General features: G+C 44.9%; 1 protein-coding gene across 2 annotated transcripts in view; it reads right to left on the reverse strand.

The window, feature by feature from the left end:
• Nucleotides 1-992: 992 nt before the first annotated feature.
• Nucleotides 993-14519, reverse strand: part of CCDC83 (coiled-coil domain containing 83) — a 48259-nt gene continuing 34732 nt past the window's right edge. Inside the window, exons 6-11 of one of the 2 annotated variants that reach the window (XM_050941935.1) lie at nucleotides 8088-8179; nucleotides 6395-6463; nucleotides 4687-4808; nucleotides 3495-3589; nucleotides 2601-2788; nucleotides 993-1750 (exon numbers count right to left, since the gene is read on the reverse strand). In XM_050941935.1, coding sequence (XP_050797892.1) covers nucleotides 1574-1750; nucleotides 2601-2788; nucleotides 3495-3589; nucleotides 4687-4808; nucleotides 6395-6463; nucleotides 8088-8179 — 743 coding nt within the window. In that variant the 3' untranslated portion in view covers nucleotides 993-1573. The remainder of the gene's footprint in view (nucleotides 1751-2600; nucleotides 2789-3494; nucleotides 3590-4686; nucleotides 4809-6394; nucleotides 6464-8087; nucleotides 8180-14519) is intronic. The other variant, XM_050941944.1, reaches the window with a different exon arrangement.

Below are 14519 nucleotides of genomic sequence, written 5' to 3' on the forward strand. Positions count from 1 at the left end.
CTCATCGAGATAATTAACCCACCCAACGAGCTCGTGGCAGGAGTGCTTATGCCGGTGAAACTTACATTGCTCAAGGGGGTGCAATATTCACACCCCTGAGCTATATAAGTTTTGCTGACATAAGTGGCAGTATAGACATAGCATAAGGCGCTCAGAGTGATCAAGGAGACAGATACACAGCCAGCCCCGTAACCATGACAGGCCTGAACAATATGCCCAGCATGTTTTAAAATCCTTTAATTCAGGAGTCTCAAACTCTCAGCACGCAGGCCTCCCCAGTGTGGCATGTGGGGCTTCAGCAGTTTTGGGGCCTGGTCTCTCCCTTGGCCCCACCTGCCCCCCCCCCCGGTGCTCCCCCTCAGGGACCCCGGCAGCACAGCAATGCTGAGCGGCATCTGCCTGCTCACTCCAGTGGCTACCGGCCTCTCCCTCAGGCCCAGGGGTGAGGTGGGGCTGTGCCCTGGCCCAAGCGCCTCTAAAGCCAATGGGATGCTGTGGTGGTGGTGCCTGGGGGCAGAAGCACGCAGAGGCCCCCCCAGCCTGCCCCACCTTGGAGCCCAAGGTAAGTGCCACATCCCTTTCCAGAGCCTGCACCCCCACCCCACATACCCCCTACAACCTCCAAACTCCCTCCCAGAGCCTGCACCTGGTCCCCACACCTCCTACTGCCCCCAAACTCCACCACAGAGCCTGCACCCCTCCCAGAGTGCAACCTCTCACGCCTTCTGCACCCAAACTCCCTCCCAGAGTCTGCACCTCAATTCCCTACGCCAGACCACCTTCCCCACCCAAACTGCGTCCCAGAGCCTTAGGCAGGTGGGGGGCAGAGTTTTTTTGGGGGGTGGAGTTTTTGGGGGGCAGGTTCTGGACAGTATGAGTGACATTGGCCCGCTGGGAGGATTTGAGGACTGGCGCTGGCCCTAAGGCAAATTGAGTCTGAGACCCCTGCTTTCATTGAAGAATATATACAGTTTTAAATCCACTTTCTGGTGTTGCAGTTTAATTTCATGCATTTATTAAAATGTATCTGATCTTTTGATTTACAGGAGTGAAAAGAAAATCATTCAACCAAATATTTTGGCAATAGTTTGGATTATTCTCAACATACTGTACTTTGCTTAAACCGAGTAGTAAATACTTAGCAGCTTCCACCTTTTATATCAGCCTATGTTTATCTGTTTGTAATGTCTAATCAAACTAGAATTCTGTATCTGGAAGACTGCAAGTAGGGACCATAGAAGTCAAATATTGACCCTGATCCTGAACTAGCTACACCCCATCTACATTAGTGGGAGTTTACACTGCACAAGGAATGTGCAGGTTCATGCCCACTGTCTACAGTACTACGGAAAGAAACCTTTATATTAGCCGTCTAGAGACATGCCTGTTAATGCAGCCAGCTATTTAAATAGTCTAATATTTAATGCTTTAGGTATTTAAGGAAAGAGCTTCCATAAAGCATTGTGTCACAGATTACCTGGAAAACAGATCAAAGATTTAATGAACTTCAAATTACATTTCTAAACGAGCAACAAGAATTAGACTATTTTTAACCAACCAGGGCCTTTTGTTCCTAAGTAAACACAGATTTGATCATGCGGTATGTGATGTGGCCCTCTGATTTATAGGTATCAAAACTCTCTTCAAACTGGCATTTGCTTGACATTTCTCTCAGTTCTTCATGAATAGGCATGGCTCTTCCCACTGCACTCATCAGTTTCATCCCCAGGGCACCCAGTTTTGAGAATTCCTGGAGTTGCAGAAGAGAGGGAATATTGTTCATCAGCAATTGCATGGCAAGAGAGAGGCACTTCAGAAGATGATTGTTTTCCTTTTTAAAGAGACTCGGTAAAGATGTCCTCAAGGGGTTCCATGTTCAACAATTTCCATATCAAATGTACTTAGTTTACAAGTAAAAAAGGGTTCCAGTTCCAACTGCCAGCCCTGCCAACTCAGTCTGGGATTCAATAGCTTTAAATACACTCTATGCCCCTTTGCACTTACACCTGGGAAGCCCTAGTCCAAAGGGATGTCTACACTGCGCAGTTTACAGTGGCACAGCTGTGCCACTCAAGCCTTGCCACCGTAAGGTGTGCCGTGTAGCCGAGAGCTCTCCTGCTGACAAATTCAAACCAGCCCCAATGAGGGGTGGTAGCTTTGTCAGCGGGAGGGCGTTTCCCACGGACAAAGTGTTTTTTTTTCACACCCCTGACCAACAAAAGTTTGAATAAGAAAAGTGCAATGTAGACATAGTCCAAGCCTCCCCACAGACAGTGAGGTCTGGAAGAGGTGGCCTGGCCATTTACCCTTCCTAGCCCCAACTTCAGAAACGTCTAAGGCCCAGACAAAGGAGAGCATTTGAACCCACACAATACCGCACACTTGCAGTATCTCTATGGCAGCATCTCCAACTCTTTTCATGGGGAGCGTCACCCTGGCTGCTTATACAGTGTATCTATAACCCCAAATGTGGAAGCCAACAGCACCTTTCACCATAATAGTACTGAAAGCTGAACCAGTGTTGCTGGTAGCTCATTTCCTGATTAAAAAAGGCTAGCACCAGAGTAAGTGAAAGAAGCCCCATTGATTGTATCCATTACCTGGATATCTTTTTCATCTTCATACAATAGGTAGTTGAGAGCAGAAGCCATTGGCTCTCCCCGCAGATCCTCATAGCTGTCTTCCTGCTTCTCGGCCTCTGCCTCAGACTGAGTATCTGAAAACACTTCCTTCTCTATGGCTAGGGGTGCTGTGCTCTTGGTGCTTTCATCTCCAGCATCTCTCTTTGCTTTTGGGGGGAAGTCCAATGAGATGTAATGGGGTTATACTTTGTGAAGGTTAGAAATAAGGTTTATCATGGAAATTGTTTGTAATCTTTACTATGAGGTTGCCAGGGAGACTCCCAAATATACATTATGGACAGGTAAAAAAAGAGCAATGGACAAGAGTAAATAGTTTTATGCCATAATGCACATGCTGTCACTGAGATACTGCTGCTCTACCAATAGCACCACTTTATATCGCACAATCCAGTGGAATATCTCTCAAGTTGTCAGTTAATTCCTCATGTGCCTTGGACAGACACACTGAGACCATCCTCTTAGACCATGGGTCACTGTACTGCTGGAGGAACATCTTTGGGATGAGATGTAAGACAATATACGATGATTCGTGAGCAGTAAAAATCCAAGGCATCTTTTTGCACAAGGCAGTTGATCCTAGCAATCTAGCCTGGCCCAGTTCCATTTTGGGAAACTACATCCTACTGACCTAAATATCTATTTCACTTAACACAATAGTGTATTATTTTCTTCCTGTCCTGCACTGTGATGTAGAGCTGCTGTGCAGGCTGCTAAACCCAAGGTAACTGCATTTCAGTGGTAGATTAAATGATCACCATGTAAACTAGAATGTTTGCAAAGGACTTTGCAGACGAAAAGCGCTTAATGTAAGATTACTTATAAAGTTCCATGACTTTTTGACATGTGCATTACCTGCATAATCTCTACACTGTAGTCCTTCCAAGTCCTCACTAAGCAATTCCTCTCCTTGAATTTGCAGGCCAGCTCCCTGGGTAAGAAATAAATGCCTATGGAATTTTAAAAAAACACATGACATTAGAGCTCTGAACATATTTCCCTAGAAAGTGGAACAATTAACTATGCCTTGTTTTCAGAAAAGATGTACTCGAAAAGCCATCTGACATTTAACTGCAAGCTCAGAATAATGCAATGGTTTAAAAATGTGATTGAGGCAGCCAGGTAGCTTAATGACTATGCTCTTTTGTATCCCAAATTCAAGTCTGCCATAAAATTCAAAGAAGGCAAATGCAGTCTTGGATCAGTACACGGTCCAAACCAGAGCGGAAAGTCTTCACTTAGAAGCAGTCTAAGGTTCTTCTAGCAAGGAGAGTTAGAGACCCCCTTTTGTGGTTAAGATGTGACTGCTACAGCACGGCTGAAATCCTGGGGCAGGGACAGTAAACAGATGAGTGATAAACATACTGTGTAACACCAGAGATTATGATACCACATGTGCTAAATTAATCCTCTTTTGAGGAATAAGTTAGCGCCATTAGATGTGAAGGAACTTCATGCTGTGCAATGTACCCTTCCAGTGCCATGAAAGAGCCTCTTCCTTATTTCTGCTTAGTACAGCACGTCATCTGCGGTACTTGGGAATGAAAAAACTGAATTAGCATATTAGCCTTCACGCCCTCAAATATTTGAACCAACAATAAGGAGCAGAGCTACGCCCTGGTGTCCAGCCTGCACAGCTAGATATAGGGGGAGGTGTGGCAAGAAGGAATTCTTCCTCCCAGCACCATAGGACTGCAACCCTAAAGTGTGAGCCGGGGGCGATGTGTGATCTGTACAGCAGGAGATAATCCAGCTCTTCCACGCCCATATCCTGATCCCTATGTGCTGGTGCATACAGGGTTACAAGGTAGCTGAGCTTCAAATCATGCCCCCAACATCCTCAAATCCTGCCTCTTTTGAATAGGAAAGCTGCATTGGTTCTGCTGCCCAGGGACACTAAATGGCTGTGGAGGCAGCAGAAGTAGTTTCTAGGACCCAGATTCTCAAAAGTATGTAGGCTTCAAATGCCCACTGAAATCAATGGAAGTTACGCGTCTAAATATCTTTGAGGATCTGGGCCTACGTCTGTAAATGGAACCATTCTTACCTTGATATTTTAAGATTTTGAAGTCTGCAGTTAAACAGGCTCCTAATCATATATATATTTTCTTCTTCTAGTAGCTGAGCAGATGCTTCCAAGTCACTTACTTCCTTTCGGTATATTTCAACCTGTCACAGATGAGAAAAACATGAGGTAATCTTGAAAGAGAGGGGGACCTGCACAAAGGGTCACGATCCAGGAGCTTCCTGAGTTCTTATCCCGTGTCACACTAGCCCCTTCTGTTGCCTTAGACAACACAGGAGGTCAAGAGCAGAAAGACCTGAATCTATTGGTTCATCACGGAATGACTATGAGTAAGGCTGCGAGTCTGTCACGGACTTCTGTAGCAGCCAGTGCTGGCTCAGGGGGTAGCCTGTAGACCGGCAGCAACAGTTTGGGTGTGTGGGAGGGGGCTAGGGGTTGGTGGGGTGGGGGGGGCACTTACCTGGGTGGGAGGCTCCCCTGCTTCCACGGGCATGGCTCTGTAGCTGAAGGGCCAGAGAGGCTCTGCGCGCTGCCCATGTCCACAGGCTACGCCCCCGCAGCTCCCATTGACTGCAGTTCCTGGCCAATGGGAGCTGCACAGCTGGCGCTTGTGGCGGGAGCAGCATGCGGAGTCCCCTGGCCCCTCCGCCACCTAGGAGCTGCAGGGACAGGCAGAGCCGGGTAGGGAGCCAGCCCCACCAACCCCCCCCCCCAGCACCAGCAGGGGTTCCGAGCCACCTCCGCTAGCACCAGTGGTATCCCTGGTCCACCTCCCTCCCCCACCAGCACCTGCAGCCCCTCTGCTCAAGTTTTAGTTAGGGATATATACTGTAGTAAAAGTCATGGACAGGTCACTGGCATTTCCAGTAGAGACATGGAAGTGTTAAGGCACTGGTGAGACCTCATCTGGAATCATAAGCACTGACTCCGGCCCTGGAGCACCCACGGAAAAAAATTAGTGGGTGCTTAGCACCTACTGACAGCCAGCTTCCCCCTTCCCCCACACCACCTGCTCATCAGCAGCCTCACCAATCAACTCCTCCCCCCTTCCTCCCAGCACCTCCCACCCACCCCAAAACAGCTGGTTTACGCCATGCAGGAGGCTCTGGGAGGAAGGGGGAGGAGTGGGGATGGGGCGCACTCAGAGGAGGGAGCATAACTGGGTGGAAAGAGATGGGGTGGGGACTTGGGAGAAAGGAAGGGTTGGGGTCTGAGGCAGAGTAGGGGCAAGAAGAGGCAGGATTGGGGTGGGGATATGAATGGGTCAGGTGGGGGCAAGGTCTGGGGCGGAGCGGGGGGTTGAGCACGCCCCAAGCCCAGAGGAAGCTGGTGCCTATTTTATTGCAAAATTGCAACACCAGGCTTTTAATACAAATTTAAACTACATTCTGTAAACGTTTGAAGAACTGAGCCCTAAAATTGTATACTGGATGATCTCGTACATTTCTACTTATTAAACAGCTGATTGTATGGAGTGGTGTAGTCACTAGCAGAGACATGATTCTGGCTGTCACTGAAATTGTGACAGGATATGCATCTTGACATGTTGATGTCACAAACAGAGAACCTGTCTTTCCCTCACAACTGTGGCTTACTTAGGACAACATCTGCTCACCTTTCTTGCTGAAGGCCTTAGAGGCCTACAATAAGAAGCAAAGTGATGACTACACACCACCACTAAATTCAAATCCTAATTACCATGGTGTGAAAAACCAGATACTCCTTTTACCTCTTCCTTCAGCCATTCGTTTTCTTCAATCTCCCTGTGACTGGTTTTGTCAATGTGCTTTACGGCATTCTGAGAAAACAGAATTTCAGATCTTCTCTGAAGACAGAACTTTGACAATGGCACATACCTGAGGAAAACATTTCTAATGGGCAGTTTAGTCCTCTAGGCAAGAAATATCCACATAGGGAACTAGAAACTGTTCAAGGTTCCCCTATACCATTCTCTTGGGAGACTTGAAGGGGCTCTGCCATGGGGTAGGCAGGAGGGTTAGCCCTCAAATCAGCTATTCCTTACAGATGTTCCAGTCCAATGCAATTTGTGACCAGTTATTATTTCTGATATGAGTTTCCCTAAATAAGAGCTTTCTCCCTCCCCGCCATATCTGCTATTTCTGATTTATCCTGCACTGAAGTCATAATCTTATCTGTGTGAAATCAGACTTTTGCAACAGAAGGAAGGCAATACCACAAATTCAGTGTTGTGGTCCTGATCCTTTGCGGCGCCTTTCAGGTACAGAGGTCCGTACTAGTGAATTTGATTGCAGGATCAGAGGTTTGTCTTCATTATTGATTCATGTAAGAAATGAACTACCAGGAATCCGTTGTTTAACATCACGTTTACAATCCATGGGTCTGATTCTCTTTTCACACCATTGTAAATCAGGAGTAACTTAACTGAAGTCAGTGAAGCTAAACCTCTAATCTTCAAAAGGATCTAATGAAGTGTGGAATCGTACTGATGGACATACAGATCCATCAGCATAGATCACTTTGTTGATTGGATACTAACACTGGTATAAATGAGAGAAGAATCAGATCTCACATATATTGATGAAATCTAACTGTTCGTCGTTAGACTACAGAAAACTGACGTATGTTTTTCTAACTTTTTGACCATTTTGGTCCACTCTTGGATCAATCTTGATTCTTGAGTGAGAAAACAATATGATATAAAACTTCAAGAAAAAAACATACTAACTCTTCAAACTCGCAAACACTTATGCACATGTTTAACTTCAGCGGGACTACTCAAATGTTTGAAACTAAGAATATGTGTATGCAGGAGTAGGGCTTTGATCGTTGCCAGTTTTGTTTCTGCAAAGACAGCATTCCGAAAATACTTATTCATGATTTTTTGAAATGTCAAAAGTTCTTTAAGTTGAAATTCTAAACTGAAACTCTGTATTTGCCTTTTTTTGTTCCACATGTTCATGTTTACATTTATTTTTTGAGATTTTTTTAAATTGTGAGAAATATCAATATTTGGACATTAACATTTGTCTGTAAATGTAAAACATGTCACTTTCTGTATTTTTTATTACAAATTCAACATTTTATTGTAAATCCCACACTCTTAGAAATTTTCACTAATTTTTATTTTTAAAAATTAAATTCCCAGTAAAAATGTCAAGTTCTTGAGTGAGCCTCTGTGCCTCAGTTTCCCCAACTCTAAAATAGGGATGATGCTACTGACATTTGTAAAAGCTCTTTGACTAAAGAACACTACAATATTGGCCAACAAAATATTTTACAGTTCATTTTATTCTGTTCCAACCCATAAGATACCCTGTCATTCCACTAATGAAAGCCCAAGTCAGTCTTTTTTTTACAATCCAGTTAAAAATCAATAAGAAGAGAATGAGTATTTGTAATCAAGACACGATTAGCATTCAGTATAAAAGCAGAAAAAGTACCTCAGTAGCCCATTCCTTCTTTTCGTTCATTTGTTTCTCAACCAATCTGTCCATTTTTTCTTTCGTCGTTTCCAGAGTATGTCTATAATATTCTTTCAAAAAGCAGAAGTCATTAGGTGACACTGATTCCCTCTGCAGATGATGAGATAACTGACTTGGTGTTACTGATCTCACAGGCCACTACAGCCAGCATCTCTTTAGAGCATGTTGATATTACCATGAGGATGTGAGCGTAGCACAGGGAAATGTACCATGCTGGGTTTACTCTAGCTAGCATGGGTAAAAAGAGCAGTGTAGATGTGGAGGCACAGGCTTCAGCCTGGGTGAGCAACATAAGTACAAACCCAAGAGGGAGTCAGAGTATGTACCCAGGTGGCTAGCCCAAGCCCCCATCACCACCAAGTCCTGTGCTTTGTATGATTTTATATTCTATATAGATAGGATATATCTACACTATGAGCTAGGAATGTGCTTCCTCTGCTCATGTACACAGACTTGTGACAGCTCAGTGAGAGTGTAACATAACAGTGTAGCCCTGGTCTCACAGACAACAGCAGCAAAGGCACGCAAACCCGACTGAAAATGGTGAGTACGTACTTGGCACTGCTCTGCCATGCCTCCGCTATATATACTCACGCTCGGTCAATGAAAGCTAGGATTAGTATATGCACATGAACAGGGGAATCACATCCTTAGCTTGTAGTATAGACATAGTCTTAGACTTTTGTAAGGCTTTCACTTTATATTGCCCAACATTCTGATTAAAGAATTGGCACTACACAATAATAGAGCACATGTTAAATGAATTAAGAACTGGCCAACTGACAAATCTCAGAGAGTAATAGTCAATGGGGAATCATCAAAATCTTAACTTCAGTTCCCAGAAAGATAATGGAGCAAATAAACAAGCAATCAATTTGTAAGCACCTAGAAGATAATTAGGTGATAAGTGACAGTCAACATGGATTTGTCTAGAACAAATCACGTTGAAACAACCTAGTATCCTCCTTTGACAGGCTGCCAAGCCTTCTGGATCCTGGGGGTGGGGAGCAATAGATGTGATATATCTCGACTTTAGTAAGGCTTTTGATACTCTCTCTCATGACCTTCTCATAAGCAAACTAGGGAAACACAGCCTAAACCAGTGGTTTTCGACTTTTTTCATTTGCAACCACCTAAAAAATTTTGAATGGAGGTGTGAACCCCTTTGGAAATCTTAGACATAGTCTGTGGACCCCCAGTGGTCCATGGACCACTGTTGAAAACCAATGTTCTATGATAATGACAACCTTTTGCAGACCCCTTAGACATAGTCTGCAGACCCTCAGGGGTCCACAAAACACAAGTTGAAAACCACGGACCTAAACGAACCTATTGTAATGTTGTCATAAACAGATAGCTAAGGGTTAATGTCTCTTTCACCTGAAAAAAAAAAAAAGTATCCTGAAACACCTGACCAGAGGACCAATCAGGAAACCAGACTTTTTTCAACTCTGGGTGGAGGGAAGTTTGTGTCTGAGTTCTTTGTCTTCTGCCTGAATCTCTCTCAGCTAGAGAAGGATTTTTTCTATTTCCTGCTTTCTAATCTTCTGTTTCCAAGTTGTGAGTACAAAGTGGTTTTTTGTTTTGTATTTACATGTCTATAGTTGCTGGAGTGCTTTAAACTGTATTCTTTTGAATAAGGCTGTTTATTCATATTTCTTTTAAGCAATTGACCCTGTATTTGTCACCTTAATACAGAGAGACCATTTGTATGTATTTTTCTTTCTTTTTTATATAAAGCTTTCTTTTAAGACCTGTTGGAGTTTTTCTTTAGTGAGGAACTCCAGGGAATTGGGTCTGCAGCTCACCAGGGAATTGGTGGGAGGAAGAAGCCAGGGGAAAACCTGTGTGTGTTAGATGTACTAGCCTGACTTTGCATTCCCTCTGGGTGAGGGGGGAAGAGAGATTGACTCTTGGTAATTCTGTTCTCCAGGCTGGGAACGGGGAGGGTGGAATCCCTCTGTTTAGATTCACGGAGGTTGCTTCTGTGTATCTCTCCAGGAACACCGGGAGGGGGGGGAAGGGAAAAGGTTTATTTCCCTTTGTTGTGAGACTCAAGGGATTTGGGTCTTGGGGTCCCCAGGGAAGGTTTTTGGGGGGATCAGAGTGCCCCAAAACACTCTAATTTTTTGGGTGGTAGCAGCAGTACCAGGTCCAAGCTGGTAACTAAGCTTGGAGGTTTTCATGCTAACCCCCATATTTTGGACGCTAAGGTCCAAATCTGGGACTAGGTTACTGACAAATGTTCTTACACTATGGTTTGAAAAACCAAACTCAGTGAGTAGTTATAAATGGTTCACAATCAACTAGAAGGGCATATCGCAGGGGTGGGCAAACTTTTTGGCCCGAGGGCCACATCTGGGTATGGAAATTGTATGGCGGGCCATAAATGCTCATGAAATTGGGGGTTGGGGTGAGGGAGAGGGTGAAGGCTCCAGCTGGGGGTACAGGCTCCGGGGTGAGGCCACAATTGAGGACTTCAGGATGTAGGAGGGGGCTCCGGGCTGGGTCAGGGGTGCAGGAGGGGATGACTGGCGGGCAGTACAGGCTCTGGGGTGGGGGTGGGGCTGAGGGGTTGGGGGGTGCAGGATGGTGCTCCAGCCTGGGACCAAGGGATTTGGAGGACGTGAGGGGGATCGGGGCAGGGGGTTGGGGTGCAGGCGCGGGTCAGGGGCGCAGGCTCCAGGCAGCGCTTACCGCAAGCAGCTCTGGGAAGCAGCGGCACGTCCCCCTCCAGCTCCTACATGGAGGTGCAGTCAGGCAGCTCAGCACACTGCCCCGTCTACAGGCGCTGCCAAGGTTCCCAGCCAATGGGAGCTGCAGAGCCCCATGGGTGACCCTATGCATAGGAGCCGGAGGAGAGACAATGCACTGCTTCCAGGAGCCGCACAGAGCCACAGTACATGTGGAGCGGTGCAAGCCCCGGACCCTGCTCCCTGGCAGGAGCTCGAGGGCCAGATTAAAATGTCTGAAGGGCTGGATGTGGCCCCCAGGCTGTAGTTTGCCCCCCCCGGCATATCAGGTGGGGTCCTGCAGGAATCTGTTCTGGGTCCGGTTCTAGTCAATATCTTCACCAATTATTTGGATAATGGCTTAGAGAGTACACTTATATAGTTTGCGGATGATATCAAGATGGGAGGAGTTCCAAGAACTTTGGAGTACAGGATTAGAATTCAAAAATGATCTTGACAAACTGGAGAAACGGACTAAAATGAATAGGATCAAGTTCAAGAAGGATAAATGCAAAGTTCTACAATTAGGAAGGAACAATCAATTGCACAAATACAAAATGGGAAATGACTGCGGAGGAAGGAATACTGCAGAAAAGGATTTGGGGGTTATAGTGGATCACAAACTAAATATGAGTCAGCGATACAATAGTGTTGCAAAATAAGTGAATATCATTCTGGGATGGATTAGCAGGAGTGTTGTACACATGACATGAGAAGTAATTTTTCCACTCTAACTAGCAATGAGGGCCTCAGATGGAGTATTGTGTCCAGTTCTGGGCACCACACTTTGGGAAAGAGGAGGCCAAATTAGAGAAAGTTCAGAAGATAGCAACAAAAATGACTAAAGGTCTAGAAGACGTGATATAAGAAGAAAGGCTGTAAAACTTGGATTTGTTTAGTCTGGAGAAGAGAAGACTGAGGCCTGGTCCACACTACAGCGTTAAATCGATATAAACAGCGTTAAATCGATTTAACGCTGTACCCGTCCACACTACAAGGCACTTAAAATCGATTTTAAGGGGGCTTAAAATCGATTTCTGTACTCCTGCTCAACGAGAGGAGTAACCCTAAAATCGATATTACTATATCATTTAGGGTTAGTGTGGACGGAAATCGAAGTTATTGGTCCCATTCTTTTACTGAGCTACCCAGAGTGCACCGCTCCGGAAATCGATGGTAGCCTGGGAATATGGACACACACCACCGAAGTAATGTGCCCTAGTGTGGACACGTAAAATCGATTTTATAAAACCTGTTTTATAAAATCGATTTTATTAATTTCGATTTTACTCTGTAGTGTGGACGTGGCCTGAGAGGAGACATGATAACAGTCTTCAAGTATGTAAAAGGTTGTTATAAAGAGGAGGGTGATAAATTGTTCTCTTTAACCACTGAGGACAGGACAAGAAGTAATGAGTTTAAATTGCAGCGAGAGAGATTTAGGTTAGACATTAGGAAAAATTTCCTAACTGTAAGGGTAGTTAAGAACTGGAATAATTACCTAGGGATGTTGTACAATTTCAGTCATTGGAGACATTTTAAGAACAGGTTAGACCAGGGGTCGGCAATCTTTCAGAAGTGCTGTGCCGAGTGTTCATTTATACACTCTAATTTAAGGCTTCGCGTGCCAGTAATACATTTTAACGTTTTTTACAAGGTCTCTAAGTCTATATATTATATAACCAAACTACTGTTATATGTAAAGTAAACAAGGTTTTCAAATTGTTTCAGAAGCTTTATTTAAAATTAAATTAAAATGCAGATCTTATCAGTTTAGTGTGATCCTTGCCCTTGCTTTTCCTTACTGAGTTTTCCAATGTCTGGCATGTATTTGGATACTTTAGGCTGCACACAGGCTTCTGAGTGATCAGTTGTTAACCAGCTGGCAGGAGGTCAGTGGCTGGAACCCCAGATCAGCAGCTGAGGTGAGTGGAGCTGGCAGCTGGTAGGGCTGAGCAGGGCCAGAAGCCTGGACCCTGGCTGGCAGGGGGCCTGCGCTGGAACTCCAACCGAAAGCAAGGTGAGTGGGGCTGTGGCAGGGACTCCGTCTGGCAAGGGGCCAGCAGCTGGAACCCCAGAGCAGTGACTGAGCAGCTCAGCGCACCACCACTCTGGGGTTCTGGCCACCGGCTTCTGCCAGTCGGGGTCTCAGCCCGCTGCCAGCCTGGGGTTCCTTCACCCAGGCCAGCAGTGGGCACTGAGTGGGACCGGCAGTGGGACCCCAGCTGGCAGGGGGCCAGCAGCGGGAACCCCAGAGCAGCAACTGAGCGGCTCAGCCCACCCCAGAAAGTATTTTAGTCTGAATTTCCTATTCTTTTTGTAGTTTTGAGCTTAAAGTCCCTGCATATTTGGTACCTGTCTTGGACATGAGGTTTTCCTAGGCACTTCAGGCACCTGGAGTGTGGATCACTAGTTCCCAAATGTCAGGAACATAAGAATGCAAAAAGTACCCCAATAAAAGGAAAGCTACTATTAAACTATCCTAACACTAAAACTATTAGCTGTTAATCAAGTATCAACTCTATACAACATTAGAAGCAAGGGAAAGCTTGTAGTAGCATGGGGAATGCTCCAACCTCTATCACAGGCAATAAGAAGGAACTAAAGAATGTTGAGGGCAGCTCTGCCATTTCTGCCACGGTCCAGCAGTGCAAGGGCACATGTGCCACCTTGATGGGTACCACTGAAGTAAAAATCTCTGACAACTGTGCATTGGGCGTACACACATCTGAAGTGGACTGGACATGTGCAGTCACTCAAAGAACCACCATTTTTTGTCTCTTGTCTTTTGACTGTAAGCTCCTTCAGGCAGGGACTGTCTTTGTGTTCTGTGTTTGTATGGCACCCAGCAAAATGGGGTCCTGGTGCATGATTAGGGCTCCTAAATGCTACAGCAATATAAATAACAGTAAATCTTTCTAAAAATATGATTTAGTTCAAACACATTATTGGATTAGATGCAAGAATCACTGTATGAAAGAGACTAGATTATCATAATGGTCTCTTCCGGCCTTAAAGATTGATGAATCTATATAAATGTTCATTCTATTTTCTGCTTTACATCTTGGTGCAATAACATTTTGAACTGATTTAAAACAGGGAAAAGACAAAGCGCAAAATACCAGTCTTTCCATGGTAGTTACTTAAAATATTGACAGGCTAACATGCAATAGGGAAAACAGTTCAGATCTTTATCAAGATAAAGTATGTTTTCAGAACAATTACCCTGGGGAAGACAAGAGAATAATATAATGGTTCTTATCTGCAGCATCTGATGCTTGGTAATAGTTGGCACCAACTGTACGGGGACCATTCTCACAGTGGTGTCGCTGCCTGTCACTACCAGCTGCTTGGCTGTGGTAATGAATACTAAGAGTGTTACAAGGGGAAAAAAATCAGGACGTTCTTTTAAATAATAAGAGTTACCTAACACCTAGATAACTGGCATATTATTTAAAAGTCCTCTATACAGATGAATCTATATAATGGTTTTATAGAGCACACATCACTACTGTTTATCTATGCTCTTACATATGCTCCATCAGAACTTAAACTGTGTCTTGAATTTGCACATATTCATGTTGAGGATTTTGCAAAGCTGCAAATATGGGACTTTGTTACCAGTAAGCTAAATGCAGTTCTTGTGTAACCAGGTGAA

Source organism: Gopherus flavomarginatus, chromosome 1 (genome assembly GCF_025201925.1).
Source record: "Gopherus flavomarginatus isolate rGopFla2 chromosome 1, rGopFla2.mat.asm, whole genome shotgun sequence".
In the NCBI taxonomy this organism is placed as follows: Eukaryota; Metazoa; Chordata; order Testudines; family Testudinidae; genus Gopherus; species Gopherus flavomarginatus.